Genomic DNA, 16,203 nt, shown 5'->3' on the forward strand with positions numbered 1-16,203 from the left:
GCTGCCCCTCCCCTTCCCTATCCGTTTCTGTGGCGTTTCCATCTCTTTCGTAGGTTTTCCAGATTTCCACAAGTGAAAACCTAAGCGGAGCATTGGTCATATACAAAAATGCTCAAGTCGCCCATTGACTTCAATGGGGTTCATTACTCGAAACGAACTCTCGAGTATCACGGAAAGTTCGACTCGAGCAACGAGCACCCGAGCATTTTGGTGCTCGCTCATCTCTAATTGCAACTTAACGTGTTAAAACATGCTTGGACACGCTTGCAAAAATGGGAACAAATAGCTGCTTTGACGACCCTTGAGCAGCTCGATGGTGCTGGTTGAGTGCTTACACGGCAACTAGAGTAGCTTGTGTTAAGCACCAAGGACAGCGCAACACCGCAGAGCTGTCAGGTGAGTGTCTAATGGCTGGCCTTTTAGTTGTGCAAGTGCAGGCTTATCATTTATCAGAAAGATGGCTCTGTGTGCGATTGCCAAGCAAACTGGTGCTCTGCACTACAAGCAGGTTTAGACACACAGCTGTAGTAGCAATACAGTAACAACTGGATGAGGCAAGCATTTAGTTACACATAAAATTATTGTATAAAGGTACAAATAGAACAGTTGTTGGTCAGAATGTGTTTTGTGTGGTGTTCAATGCAGACAATGAAAGGCCAAAAAATGACATAGTCCTATCCTAATCTGCTTTATACAAGTAGCAGGATGGCCAATGTTGCATTGTGAAGAAATTTAAAAAAAAAAAGCCAAGAATGGCAGAAAATGTGTGCATGAGGATGCATTATTGACTTCCACAAAAGGGGTTAATGCTATAATGGTGCTAAAGACACACATATCTCACAACCAAACACACACTAAATGACACATTGTGTTGGGTTAAAATGTCTCAAAGAGGAAGTCCCGCAGCACTCCAAAGTAAGCCCATATCGTGCCGAGGTATTTACTTCATGCCAACTAGTAGGCCAATGGACCTTCCATCATCCTTATACAGGCAAGAAGTTCAAAATTTGCAAACTATATACCTGTACCTCTTCGTACATTGTCTACCTGGTAACTACCCCTGTAGGCTAGGTTATGTAGCTAAGACAACACTGGAGGCAAGAACCCGCATGATCAAACACAAGAGCACCATCTGTACTAAGTGTCTTAATCTTCCTATTCCTACACATTTTCATGACATGAAGCGTAGCATCAGCCAATTCAGGTTTAGGATTATAGATCTTCCGCCATTGATACGAGGAGGTGATAGGGAGTACCTGCTAAAAAAGAAGGACATTTAGTGGATACACACTTTAAATACCATGCATCCGTTTGGTTTAAACATGGATTATAATTTCGCACCTTTTATCTAATATGCTCTCTCTTCATTCTGTTGTAAAGTGATTGCCTTTCCATACTTGGTGACTTGATAGTATTTTTTGATCGATCACCTCTAGAGATGAGCGAGCACCAAAATGCTCGAGTGCTCGTTACTCGAGTCGAACTTTCAGTGATGCTCGAGAGTTCGTTTCGAGTAACGAACCCCATTGAAGTCAATGGGCGACTTGAGCATTTTTGTATATGACTGGTGCTCCGCTAAGGTTTTCATTTGTGAAAATCTTAGCAAATCACCAAAGTCATGTAAAAAACACAGAAATGGATAGGGCAGGCGAGGAGCAACATGCAGGGCTGCATTTCGGGCTCCGAGTTCTCACTATTAAGCCACAATAGTGGCAAGAGTGAGACGACCCCCCCCCCCCCCCGCACTGTCAGCATAAACATCGTTCTCCTCTGCCACAGCTGTTACAGCTGTGGCAGAGAAGAACGATGTTAGCCCATTGAATTCAATGGAGCCGGCAATACAGCCGACTCCATTGAAGGCAATGGGCTGCCGGCGAGCGCTGGATGAATTTTCGGGAAGGGCTTAAAAATATAAGCCCTTACCTGAAAATCATCCTAAAATGTGTAAAAATAAAAAAAAAAAAATGTATACTCACCTTTCCGCTGCAGCCGGAGTTCAGCCGCGTCTGGCTGGCAGTTCTCCTGAACTGCTTTCTGTAGTATTCAGCCGGTGGGGATTTAAAATCCCCGCCTGCTGAATGAGCTGCCTCTGATTGGTCACAGCCTCACCAATCAGAGGCAGCTCTCACTCACCCATTCATGAATTGGATGCTAGTACAGCTGTGAACATCTCATTAATTCAGTTATGCTTCTTTTGATTGGTCGAATCCAGTGTCTCAGATAACTGTGGTAACACGAGAGCAAATATATGTCGACCAACACTGATCCCCAGACCCTAAGAAGGAGGAGGTGGCATAATAAGCCTCACTGAGGCCCAGAATGGAGGAGGCCAAGAGGTCTAATGGCTGCTTGGGGACTACTACCCTCAGGAGTTTGGAGCCTGGACACAGAGAGAGAAAGAACTGATAGGAGTTGTCAGCCAACACAAAGTGCAACGCGACTTGTGAGTGTGTAGCGTTAGAGAGCTGAAGAAAAGGAAGAGTGCTGCCAGGACCAGGACCCACAGATTACAGGACTGTGGTTTCTCCTGCCTACCTGTGAATCCTCCCTGTTACACCACATACCAATTTGCTTATTGAATTGTTGCTGGATGTAAAGTGTCTTGGACTGTTTGTTCAGTAAACGAGCTCTCTGTCCGTTCCTGGCTCTGCTTCGTAAAAGTTATCCCTGTGTGTGAACGGTTTTATTTGCAACATTGTCTGTATTCCCTGAAGTGGATGGAATGGTGGCATCACATATGACATTGGACTTGGGGTAAACCTCAGTGGGGGTACCACCCATTCAATAGCCGGCCCTCGGTTCCTTGGTCGGGTCCCCTTGCTACCCTCAGGGTGGGAGATGGTAGAGCCCCGTGACAAGGCCCAAACTCTACTACGCCGTTTCCTAGGCTGATGGCCTGCTCCTCGGACGCTGCATTTACAATTTTAAAGTATGGGATTGCGTGCTGTCAGTGCAGTCATGCCCCCCTTCCCTTCACTTCGCTGGTGTATTTGTCAAAAAATTAAAAAATAAACCAGGGGCCATTATTACTTGGAGAGGGAATCAGGCCAGGGACACTATTGTTAGGGTACATTCACACATATCATGTTTTGATATAGACCTACACCAAAATCGGCATAAAAAAACCTCTGTTTGCCCGGGTGTCTTTACATGAGGTGCAAAATGCTGCTGAATATCTGCAACAAATTCTGCATCCAAAGCAGATTCAAAATCGGCTTCAATGAGGATTTTGACTTAAAATCAGCTGCGCACGTAGCTTTTAATAGAAATACATTTCTGGTATACGGTCATTACATGTGATATGAGTTCAGGTGGTCATGAAGCATCACATATTTCTGTTTTCCCATCATAGAGATAATAAAGTTTAAATATTCTTGGCTAACTGGAAGAGCAGGTTGGATGCAGCGTGGGACAGTAAGCTCTGGGTGGTTTACCTTCTTCCTGATCATAAGACTTTCTGACATGTGGCTGAGGGAAGTATATACCTGCCATCTGCACCCAGCATTCTTCAATCTCCCTGTCTCCACGCAGGCTTGCTGTAAACGTTCTAGTCGCGGGCCATAGCTTTCATCGCTGCAGAAATGGCAAAACATCAGATTATGACCATCCTGCTGTTTGTGTGCCTATCGCTCTGCTTTGAGGTCGCACAGTCTAAATTGAAGGTAAAGTAAATTCTTTATATCAGATTTTGTATTTTACACCTTGTATATTTGCAGTTATATAGATAGTTCAGGCTTTTATATTTAGATTCTCTCTGTTTTAACAATAGGGAACATTTATTACAAAAAGCTGGGAAAAAATATTATATATACACCCCGACAGAGGCTGGAGAATGCAAGGCTGTTTCAAATTGGATCTTCTCCAATTGTTCTCACTGGGCCCGGTGGCATAGCATGTTCTGGTACAGACCTACACTAAAATCTGCACTGAAAACCACCATTTGCCCGGGTGTCTTTACATGGGGCGCAAAATGCTGCTGAATATCTGCAACAAATTCTGCATCCAAAGTCAAAATCGGCTTCAATAAGGATTTTGACTTGAAATCAGCTGCACACGTAGCTTTTAATAGAAATACATTTCTGGTATACTGTCATTACATGTGATATGAGTTCACGTGGTCATGAAGCATTGCATATTTCTGTTTTCCCATCACAGAGATAGCCAAGAATATTTAAACTTTATCAACTGGAAGAGCAGGTTGGATGCAGCGTGGGACAGTAAGCTCCGGGCGGTTTACCTTCTTCCTTGTCTATTACAACACATGCATTCCCTATGCCGGGGCTTAGCTGCATCCTTCCAGCGTTGTCCCTGATGCTGTAATGCAGCTCCTTCAGCAGGCAGAGATTTAAAATCCCCGTCTGCTGAAAGAGCTGCTTGCGAATAGCTGAGGTGCTCAGCCAATCACAGGCAGCTCTCGCCTGTCATTCAGTGAGAGCTGCATGTGATTGGCTGAGGTGCTCAACCAATCAGAAGCAGCTGTCTGTGATTGGCTGAGCACCTCAGCCAATCACAAGCAGCTCTTTCAGCAGGTGAGGATTTTAAATTCCCGCCTGCTGAAAGAAATGCATTACAGAGGTGGAGACAGCACTGGAAGGATGCAGCTAAGCCTCGGTAGTTGATGGAAAATGAGTATGTGGTGTTTATTATTTTTTACACCATTTTTCCTTGTTTTTCAGGGAAGGGCTTATACCTAAAGCTCTGCCCTGAAAAACAATTACTGAGTGCCGGCAGCTGGATCCGCTACCGCAGCTGTCAGCTGTGACAGCTGCGGTAGGGAATTCTTCATTCCCCGCGGAGATTTAGAATTCTTTTGCTGCATCTGTCACAGATGTGGCAGGTGCAGCAGGGAATTATTTTTCCTCGCGGGGATGAAGAAAACATCTGCCACATGCAGCAGATGTGTTCTTCATCCCCGCAGGTGACACGGCAGCGGCAGACTAGTAAGTATTAAAAAAAAATTTTTTTACACTAAAATGCTTTTTTCTCAGGGAAGGGCTTATATGTAAAGCCCTTATCCAAAAAAAAAAAAACAATTCAGGGGTGCCTGAAAAACAATTCAGGGGTGCGGGAAGACCCTTGCCTTCAATGGATCCGCTGGCAGCAGTTGTGGCTTCCTTGAAGGCAATGCACGGACGTTCATACATGCGTGTTTTTGCACGTTCATAGGTGCGCACCTATGTACACACAAAAACATGCTCGTGTGAAGCCAGCCTAAATTGAAGGTAAAGTAAATTCTTTATATCAGATTTTGTATTTTACACATTGTATATTTGCAATTATATAGATAGTTCAGGCTTTTATATTTAGATTCTCTCTGTGTTAACAATAGGGAACATTTATTACAGAAAGCTGAGAAAAAATATTATATATATACTCCGACAGAGACTGGAGAAGCATTTCTATAGCCTCCTGCACACTGGCGAGAGCAATATCTGGCTGTGATTCACATACCGATATCACTCTCACAAACCTTCCAAAACTCATGGATGAATGGAAACAGCATTGCATCCCTGCGGGGCTGAAGGAATCCCCCAAAGCAAGAATAGAGAGGGAGGCAGACCTGCAGAGGATCTTCTACAGATCTCATATTTGGAGATATAGGGTAGTAGGGCTAGAGGGCTTCCCCGATAGTGGGGATGAGCGGAATCACTATAAAAACCACATCTAGCCCAGCCCTCTCTCACCCCTGCTCTCAGGAATGCCCTGGGGGAGCGGTCTAGCCCCACCCCTGTCTCTCCAAATGTGGGATGATCTCTAGGAAATCCCTTGTAGCTCCACCCCCTCTCTGTTCTCTCTATGGGAAATGTACTTTAAAATGCGCCTCACTAGCAGTTTAAAAATGCTTTTATAGCTAAATGAGAGATGGACTTACCCGGTGCCAGAAGGGTTAATCCGGTGGTAAAGGAATTAACCCCTCTGCACCTGTTGTCCACGTTAGCCTTCAGCAGGTTTCTTGCTTCCCCATGTATCTTTTTGGCACGGCGTCCAGGGATATCCTTTCACTGTGTTTGTAAGCACGGTCTGGCTGGATAACTGAGTATAAAAGTAAAAAAGTAGTTTTTATTTTTACTTTTATACTCTGTTCTCTCTATGGGGGATTCATTCAGGCCCGCTGGAATACAAGGCTCTTCCACGATCTTCTCCCATTGATTTCAAAGGGGCCGGCGCTACAGCTGTTGTCCACATTGAAAACAATGGGCAATATCGCTAAGGGAAAGAACATGCTGTGATTTGTTTTCTGCATAGCACCGCGACACAGGTAAACATTACAGACGTGAAAGAACACATTCAAAAGAATGGGTTTCATATTTGTGCAAGATTTGAATGTCTCACAACGCACAAATCTCGCACGATTTCATCACCAGTGTGAGGCCCCCTAAATGGGGCAGATTCCTATATTTGTAGCTCTGTTGCATTTAATTTACTAATATGATGCCACTAGGAAACATGTTTTGATGGATGACTGGTAGATGACAGCACAGAGGGCAAATAATGCTCAGTATATTACATTTATATATCTTTGTACAGTCTCTTGGACTCCGTGGCCATGTGGCTAATGATACTGGTGGTATCCTGTCTAATGAGCTCTTCCCGGACACTCACAGGAAGCAATCACTAATGAAAAAAGATGCACTTGGGTTGATTTGCCACAGATTTGCAATGTAAACGCACCACACAGAAAATAAGCAACATTTACAGAAGCAGCAAAGAGGGTGAGATTTTCACAATCTCATCCGCATGCGGTGGAGGGGGGAGAAAAAAAAAACAAACAAACAAAAAAAAAAAAAAAAAAAACGCACAAAACCCGTGTTGAGATTGTCATGCAGGGCAGAATTTTAAATCCATGGAATGACAATTAAAGCACTGGATACGCTGCGGAATTCACCTCTAATAATGAATTCCACACCAAAATCCACGTTAAAAATCTGCATCAAATTTCTTACCAAATGGTGCAGTTTTTGGTAGGGATTTTCTGCTGTGGAATACCCGCTGCGGATGTTCCCCAGCAAATCCACCCCATGTGGACATAGACTTACTGTAGAGGGGAATGGCATATTGAGGGGAGTGTAAACACAGCAGCAGTCCTGAGGAGAGGGAGAAACTATAAGCAAGTCTGCCGGAGCTTCAGAGGAGTTGTGCTGCAGAGCCGGGCAGGGCCTCTTGGGTGATCTATTGTTTTGTTTTTTGTTGTTTTTTTTTACTGCAGCTAGGGCTGCTGGCTAGGGAGTGCGGGCACAGAGCCTTCTGAAAAAAGTCATTTGTTGCCTTTAATTATTCACTTATATATGTCCAAGCATGGCATGAAAAAGGCACACTTCTACTGCACCTCTGGGATGAGCACCAGCTACTCTGCTGTCCGGCTCTGCCTCACTCATTGTGATGAACAATGTATTTTTCATTGGGGCCACCTGCAGGGGGCACTGCTGATCTCCTAGGGAGGGCAGGCATGTGGCAACAAGATCAGCAGGAAGTCCAGAGGGCTGCATACATCCAGGGAAATCTTTTATAAAAGCTCCCTTCGCAGAGACTTCAGTGACATGCAGTAGATTCTTCATGGAATCCGGGAGGTCGCGCCTCCTTCTGGGAACCTTAAGGACATTCCAGGGGACAAGTATGAATTGGCTTTACTTCCTCCTGTGACATAAATGTGAAACCTTATAAGCAAATTCACTAAACATTTATTTCTTGTGTTTTACATCTAGAAGGATGGAGATCCATGTATATACAGCGATGATTGTGAGAGCCGGTGTTGTGATAGGGATTCCCCTAAGGGCTCTGGGAAATGTGTCCTAAGATCATCACCAGGTGTGAGATGTTACGGCCCGGTGAGTACCTGTAAGCCGCTGTTGTACTGGTTTTTCCCCCATGCACTCAGTAGAAGGGCTCATTTTCACGGACGTATGCATAAAATGTGTGAGCCGGGGTATCGCTGTGTATATGGTATTCACTATATAAGGGTAAGATAGGGCAGGCCTATCTTTTCCCAAAAGTACAAACTACAGGCGGGAAAAAGAGGTGGTGAAAATGAAGCCACTGAAATCCCATAGAGATCAGTGGTTTTGTTTTGTCCCATTATATGGCTGTGATTATCATAGCAGTCAAAGGGGACAAAACCGCAATCATCTGAATCTGCCCTAAAATAGATCATGCTTGGTCTTATACACAATGAAAAACACCAGTGTGAGTGGGACATGCGAAAATCAACATATTTGAATTGCTACGATGCACCGTGTATAATGATGCGTAATACGCAATTCCAATACGGCCGTGTGAATGAGCCCTAATTTCTGGTTCAGAGAGGCTTTGAACTGACAGATCCGTGTCATCCTTCCAATGTGAAACTGCATGAGTGAGAATTCCCGCTGGATGACCTGCAGCTCTGATTGGCAGAGCATTCAATACAATCCTAAAGTAATGCTGATTTAGCTGCAGATTTGGGTGCGGAATCTGTGCCCAATTGTACAAGTATATTTTACCATGTGAACGGGGCTGAAGGGCCTTCTGTCTCTAAGTATTTTGCATTTCTTATACAATATAAAACCCAGGACATCTTATATGAGAACTATACATGGAGAGGTTGGTATTTTATTCCTCTAAGGGCTCACACCCACTGGCGATGCGAGAGTGAGTGAAAACACATGATAATGAAACCAATGATTTTCAATGGTTTCATTCTCATTAGCGATGTTTTCACACTAACCTCGCATCACAAAGAAGAATGTGCGATAACGCCCATTGTTTTCAATGGGGCCGGCAGCAGCAGTGCTGGCCCCATTGAAATCAATAGAAGATCACAAAGCTGGCTAGGAATTCCCCCCGAGAGGGAAGAGAGAGTGGGCGTGGAGCTACAGGGGGATCTGTGACATATCTCCCCATAGCTGGAGAGATAGGGTGCGGGGCTAGTGGGTTTCCCTAGAGGGGTGGGGCTAGATGGGATATAGTAATCTCTTGCTATCCAAGTGAGGGGGCGGGGCTAGCAGGTTCCAGAAGGATCCTACAAAAGCGCTATTACTAAATTTATGTAGATTTCACCCAGTGCATGCAAGCCTTAAGTACGGGTTAATCTCCCCTGAAACAGAGCTAAATGTTATCTGCCTGCCAAGCAGCTATTTCTCATTGGCTGCTGGCAGTCTGAGCTCTAATTGACCAGTCTGTCTGGAGAGTTGAACAATTTGATTGCCTATCTGATGGTGGGGTGCCAGTTGAGAAGCAGGGCTTGATTGGAAGTAGCACCAGAGCCCGCGCAGGGAGACGTGAAAGGAAGGCCTGATGCCCACGGCTGGGTCAGATTCTGACAGCGAGATTCACTCAGGGGAATGCGAGCCATGCCCTGGCATTGACCTCCAGCTTACCTGTCAGGGTCTTCTCTGCTCTGTGATGTGCCGGCTGGCACACAGCCACGCTTGCACAGAGCAGAGCTGGCAATTCAGCAGTGACGTTTCTGTGCTTTGATCCCAGTTATTTAACTCCTTACATCCTGCGATCTACAACAACCATAGTATCTAGGTGATTAGATAGAAAGACAGAAACTTAGGAAAGGCCTGCAAGCAGCCTACCATTGTGTGATTACTAGACTGATCCTTCAGCATCACCTAATAGATGGCTTTGCAGTTTTAGATGCATGTGGAATAATTCTTTGCCGTATTGAACACCAAAGATCACATTGTGTGTCTAAATAAATAACAGATATGAGGGATTAGCATTTCAGATAGGTAGCAGCGTGGGCATCCGCGGCCAAAGACAGTGACACCGGGCAACAAAGTTCTTTAATCCAGGCTTCGCCTGGGTTTATTGCAGCATAAAACAAACAAAAGGGGCCTTGACTTCAGGCCAACATAAAGTAAATCCTGCTCGTCTGAGCACTTACTAGACATGGATCGGCCCATGTCTACACACTTGAAAAAACAAACCGTTCCTGCGCACAGCCAGCCAGGCTCTCAGACCTGCAAAGGTCTCAGCTCACCTCTCCTAGGTGTGGATGAGGTTAGGAGCGTCTCCCTGTAAACCTCGGGCCTCTCAGCCCCACACTGGGCTAGCCGGGCTCCAGGCTCCACTGAGCCCTCTCTCTGGCTCTCAGCCAGACACTTTCTGGCTCTCTCAGCCCATGTGTGTCTCTCAGACCTGCAGGCCCAGGCTTTACAAGGTCTGGTACCAGCCTCACCTGGTACATGGGAGTGGCCATCCCACCCTTCGCTTTGACCACTCCAGGAAAAGACGGCCCGGACTATGTGGCTTGGAGCCACTGCATTACACTACAATGTGTCAGTAACCTAATGTTACTGACACCCAAATGTTGGCTCCTCCACCGAGCCCAGGCCACTCAGTGGCACGTATCCGCCCAAGCCACTTTGCAGGTCACTGTCTCACATACCCTCCCCCTCTGTTCGAGCCCGTGGGATCAGACACTTAGCTGTCTTGCAATGCGTTCTTGACGAGGCCTGGGTGTTGGGCTTCGGTCCCACGCTCAAAGTCTCTGTCTACAGTGGGCTCCACGGTAAACTTTTGCAAAGTCAGAAAGAGGAAGAGCTCCATGCGAGCCAGGCCTTCTCCCATACACACGTTTGCCTTTTCTTCTTGGCCCTCCAGGGTTAAAGCTCCAGGCTCGGGTGTCTCTTTCTAGTTTAGGTACAGTCTTTTCACCATCCTCCTTGGAGCTAACACAGTCCTCCATTTCAGTGCGGGACAGCTTGGAGACTTTCTAACTGAGCCTCCAATTTGAAGGTCTCTTCTAGTGCAAGAACCTTGTCTCTGTATTCTTCCAGTTCCTCTTGTAGCTCATGCTCCAGCATGGCCTTGCTATGGATTACAGTCTCTACTTTATTTTTCAGTTTACTCAGGTTTATAATCATCATTCTTTCCTCACTTTGTAACAATTCTGTTTCTTTGCTTAGTACAATGTTATCAATCGGTTTGAACCATTAGCATTCTTCAAAGTTCCTTTACCTCCGACTCTGACTTTTGCTTGGTAGTATTCAGTTCACTGATGAGCTGGTCCTTGGAGCCAGCATCCCTGTGATAGGCTTCTACCACTTGGACAAACTGTTTCTTCACTTTTGGGGTTTGCTTTTTTCGTCATTATTCTTTTGCTGCAGTTTTTCCTAGTCTTCTGCGGCTACTTGTGAGACCTTCTGAGCTTCAGGAGTCTCCTTTAGTAAACATAATTTGGCATTCTTTACTACTTGTAACTCTTTCAGATTCTTTAACAAGATCACCTTTTTCCGTTTCTGTCTGAACGGAGTTTTAGACATCTCAGGTCTCAACCCTTCTTTCAGCCGCTTGGCTACCTGATTTACAGCATTTTATCTTCGTGCACAACTTCTCTGAGAACTGCTGAAGCTCTGCTCTGTCTGACACTTCTTTCAGGGGGCGCTTCAGTCTTTTTTTTTTTAATATTATCCAGCAGGATCTCCATTTCTGCTACAGGTCGTTGGAACACACCTTTGGGCTTTTCCCGTATCCGGGTTCTCTTCTCAGCATCTGTCTTAGCGCTAATCCAGCCTTGCATTTTAGTGTGCACCCGCTTGTTACGCCTTTCTTTTGCATCTTGAGGGAACCCCGACTTCCCCTCAGTAAGGCACGGTTCACCCATCTGTTGTTTCTTCTCCCAATTGGACGTCATCTGACATTGGTGACCAAGCTCCACACTAATGTCTTCTACTTCCTGCTGAAGACTCACTGTAAACTTCTCAAGTTCAATCACAGACATCAGTTTGAAGACAAAACAGCTGATTTAGCGCTTCCACTTCTAGGATTTCACTGTCTTGCTCTTCAACCGTGACCCAGCATGCAGGGTTCTCATACAGTTTCTTTTCCCTCTCTGACATCATTTTCAGGCTGTGTGTTAAAGTTAGAGACCGAAGTGTTTTCATACAGACCCTTTCTTCAGCACGCTCACATTCAGTGACATATCTTGCCGACCTGATTTTCTCCTCTGTAAGCTGCTTTTCACATATTTGCTGCGTCTTTCTTAGTTTGGACACAAGCTTCTTTTGGAGACCAAGCTTCACAGAAGCACCTTCTATCTCTTGCTGAAGATGTACTTTAACCTTCTCAAGGTTATCACAGGCAGTTGTTTTCTCTTCACACTGCTGCCTTGTAGTTTCTAATTCTCCTTGTATTTCTCTTTTCTGCTCTTCCACAGAATCCAAACACAAAACACTCTTCTCCAGTCTATCTTCCAGATCCACTACCTCAGCGTGAAGTGTTGCAATCTGCTCTGATAGGTTTCTCTTAGTTTCTGCATTCTCCTTTTGTTGCAGTAACTTCTGGAACCCTTCACTCTGAGCTTCCAGCTTCTCCTGCAGCCTGCTCACCTGTTCAGACAACGCTGTCTGCACACTGTCGCCTTTATTTGTAGCTCTTGAAGCTGCATCTCTACGGTATTTTTCTTGCATTCAGATGCACACTTGTCTTCCAACAACCCCTTCACCTTTTGGGTCAGCTCACTTTTCCCTGTTACTTTCACTTTTTCAAGTTGCTTCAAGTGCTTGGACAGTTTCCCCACAACTACAGCATGACTCCGTTCCAGCTCCTGGATTTGGGTTCCATGTACTTCAGCTTCCTCATCCAAGCTCATCTGTAGCTGGGACACCAATCTCTCAAGCAGCACTTTCTGGTTTTCCTGGTGACCTAGTAAGTCTTTCAAGAACTCTGCTTGCTTTTCTGCCTGACTGCACGCAGCTTTCTGAATTTCCAGCTCTTCCTTGAGCTGACTTACTTGGCACTCCAAGTCACCACTTTTCTTTGCTAGCTGCATTTTCAGGTCTGCAACTTGATTCTGCAAACCTGTAGCTTGATTACGTGCATCTGTAGACGCTCTTTCTAACTTGCAACACGTCATCTCCAACTCCTGGGTTTTCATTTGCAGTTTCTTACAGTCCTGTTAATACTGCACAGCTTGTGCCTCCGCCAGGACTTGTTCTTGCAGCTGCTGGTTAACCCGCTGTTGCTCCTGCAAGGTTAACCGATTGGCTTCGGCCAGGAGAGCATTAGTCTCGGCATGAGCTCTCATGGCCTCCTCATGGACCTTTTGCTGGGTCGCCATCACTTGTTGCTGCTGAGCAGATGCTTGTTGTTGCTGAGCAAACGCTTGTTGTTGCTGCACGTTCACTTGCACCAGATGCTTTATCAGTTCTTCCATCTTGGCCGTGTCTGGTTGCTGCGCCGTTGCAGCTTTCACCCAGGACATTGGAGTTACAGCACTCTCCCGTCAATCCCTCTTGGGTGGTTGTTCTCCAGCTGCTGCAGCAAAATGTTCATTAATTTGTGTATGTCTCTTTAAGACCGCTGCCCGCATTCAAACGCCATATGTGAGGGATTAGCATTTCGGATAGGTAGCAGGGTGGGCATCCACGGCCAGAGACAGTGACACTGGGCAACAAAGTTCTTTAGGCCAGGCTTCGCCTGGGTTTATTGCAGCATAAAACAAACAAAATAGGCCTTCACTTCAGGCCAACATAAAATAAATCCTGCTCATCTGAGCACTTACTAGACATGGATCGTCCCTGGCTACACACTTGAAAAACCAAACGGTTCCTGCGCACAGCCAGCCAGGCTCTCTGCCTCTCTCAGACCTGCTGGCCCAGGCTTTATAAGGCCTGGTACCAGCCTCACCTGGTATGTGGGAGTGGCCATCCCACCCTTCGCTTTGACCACTCCAGGAAAAGCCGGCCCAGACTATGTGGCTTGGAGCCACTGCATTACACTACAATGTGTCAGTAACCTAGTGTTACTGACACCCAAATGCTGGCTTCCTCCACCAAGCCAAGGCTGCTCGGTGGCACGTATCTGCCCAAGCCACTTTGCCGGTCACTGTCTCACACAGAATAAATCTTAACATATAATAACAGTATTTTAGGATGAAAAATGACTTGCGTTCATCCAGTTCAGCCTATTAACCCCCAGTGTTGATCCAGAGAAAAGCAAAAAAACTATTTTCTCAATTTTCCCAAACTCCAAGACAGGCAATCAGAAAAACTCCCAAATTACCGATCCTTCTGAAGTTATTAGTAATTATAACATGTAATAGTACATCCAAGAAAGGTGGCTCGGCACCGCTTGAACTCTTCTTTTTTCTATCACCGTGTCCTCAGGAAGAGCGTTCCATAGTCTCACCGCTCTTACGGTAAAGAACCCCCTTCTATATCTGTGTAGAAACTTCATTTCCTCTAAGACACAGTGGATGTCCTCTTGTTACAGTCACAGTCCTGGGTGTAAGCGGATGATGGGAGAGATTGCTGCATTGTCCCCTGGTATATTTATACATAGTTATTAGGTTGCCCCTCAGCCGTCTTTTTTTAAACTAAATAACTCCAATTTTGATAACATCTCTGGGTATTGTAGTCCGCCCATTTCATTTATTAAATTCGGCTGTCCACCTCTGAACCCCTCAAGCTCTGATATGTCCTTTGATTATCGGTGTCTAGAACTGTACACTATTCCATGTGCGGTCTGACCAGTGTCCTCTCTGGTGTTAATTACTTTACAGACTTTTGTATCATCTGCGAATTTTAATATTTTACTGTTCATTTTTTCTATCAAGTCATTAATAAATATATTAAAAAGAATGGGACCCAAAACCAACCCCTGTGGTTACCCACTATTAATGGTGACCCAATCAGAATATGTACCATTTATAATTCCCCTCTGCCTTCTATCACTGAGCCAGTTACTTACCGACTTACTCACATTCTGACCCAAACCAAGCATTCTCATTTTATATACCAACCTTAGAGTGGCTTCAGAAGAGCGAATATTTTGTGTGCGCATACGCGCACACAAAAACACGCGTCTATTAGCTCCAATGCATTCCCTATGGTGTGTGCACTGGTCCATGCTTTACAGGTATGTGCCTGCAAAGATAGGACATGCGTACACCATAGTGCATGTACGCATTGTTTTCAATGGAGCTGCGGCTGCAGCCGGCACCCCTGCACTGTTTTTCAGGGAAGGGCTTTACATATAAGCCCTTCCCTGAAAAAGAAAAATTTTAGTGTAAAAAATAAATAAACATACCTCTTCGCCGCTGACATGTCCCCCGCAGGGATGAAGAATAGAGATGAGCGAGCATACTCGCTAAGGACAATTGCTCGATCGAGCATTGACCTTAGCGAGTATCTCCCCGCTCGGGAAAAAAGGGTGCGGCTGCCGGCGCGGGTGACACGTGAGTTGCGGCAGTCAGCAGGGGTGAGCGGGGGGGGGGGGGGGGGGTGGAGTGATCTTCCCTCCGTTCCTCCCCACTCTCCCCTGCAGCTCCCCGCCTGCTGTTGGCAGCCGAATCTTTGCTCCCAAGCGGGCAGGTACTCGCTAAGGGCAATTGCTCGATCGAGCATACTCGCTCATCTCTAATGAAGAACTCCTCTGCCGCAAGTGGCAGATGTTTCCTTCATCCCCGCTAGTAAAGAGAATTCCCTACTGCTACATCTGCCACCTCTGTGACAGATACAGCAGAGGAATTCTTCAATCCTCTACCGCATCTCTCACACATGACAGCTGCGGTAGAGGATTCTGCTGCCGACCCCCTGTCAGTTGATTTCAGGTAAGGGCTTTAAATATAAGCCCTTCCCTGAAAATTCGGTACAAGTGGTGTAAAATACAAGAAAAAATACATACCCACCTCCCTTTAGCTGCCGGGGCTCCTGCTGTCCCCTGCTCTGTAGTGCTGATCTATCAGCATAATGGGGATTTCAAATCCGCTTGCTTAAAGAGCTAATTGGCTGAGGTGCTCAGTCAATCACAATCAGCTCTTTAAGCAAGCGGGGATTTGAAATACCCTCCTGCTGATAGATGAGCACTTCAGAGCAGGGGACAGCAGGAGAAGACGCGGCTGAGCCCCGGCAGCTGAAGGGAGGTGGGCATGTATTTGTTTTTTTACACCACTTTTACTGGATTTTCAGGGAAGGGCTTACATTTAAAGCCCTTCCCTGAAATCAATTGACAGGGTGCCGGCAGCAGAATCCGCTACCACAGCTATCATGTGTGACAGCTGCGGTAGAGGATTGAAGAATTCCTCTGCTGTATCTGTCACAGATGTGGCAGATGTAGCAGCAGGGAATTCTTTTTACTAGCAGGGATGAAGGAAACATCTGCAGAATGCGGCAGATGTGTTTTTCATCCCCGCGGGGGACAGGGCAGCGGTGGAGAGGTAAGTTTATTTATTTATTTTTTTACACTAAAATTTTAGTTTTTCAGAGAAGGGCTTAT

The 16,203-nt window shown here is 45.8% G+C and overlaps 1 protein-coding gene across 1 annotated transcript in view; it reads left to right on the top strand.

Moving 5' to 3' along the window:
- Positions 1–3,564: 3,564 nt before the first annotated feature.
- The window catches only part of LOC136614303 (leucine-rich colipase-like protein 1), a 77,415-nt gene continuing 64,776 nt past the window's right edge, over positions 3,565–16,203 (top strand). The window contains exons 1-2 of the mRNA XM_066594106.1: positions 3,565–3,662; positions 7,704–7,826. Coding sequence (XP_066450203.1) covers positions 3,582–3,662; positions 7,704–7,826 — 204 coding nt within the window. The 5' untranslated portion in view covers positions 3,565–3,581. The remainder of the gene's footprint in view (positions 3,663–7,703; positions 7,827–16,203) is intronic.

The sequence above is a fragment of the Eleutherodactylus coqui genome, chromosome 1 (assembly GCF_035609145.1).
Source record: "Eleutherodactylus coqui strain aEleCoq1 chromosome 1, aEleCoq1.hap1, whole genome shotgun sequence".
NCBI classification, from domain to species: Eukaryota; Metazoa; Chordata; class Amphibia; order Anura; family Eleutherodactylidae; genus Eleutherodactylus; species Eleutherodactylus coqui.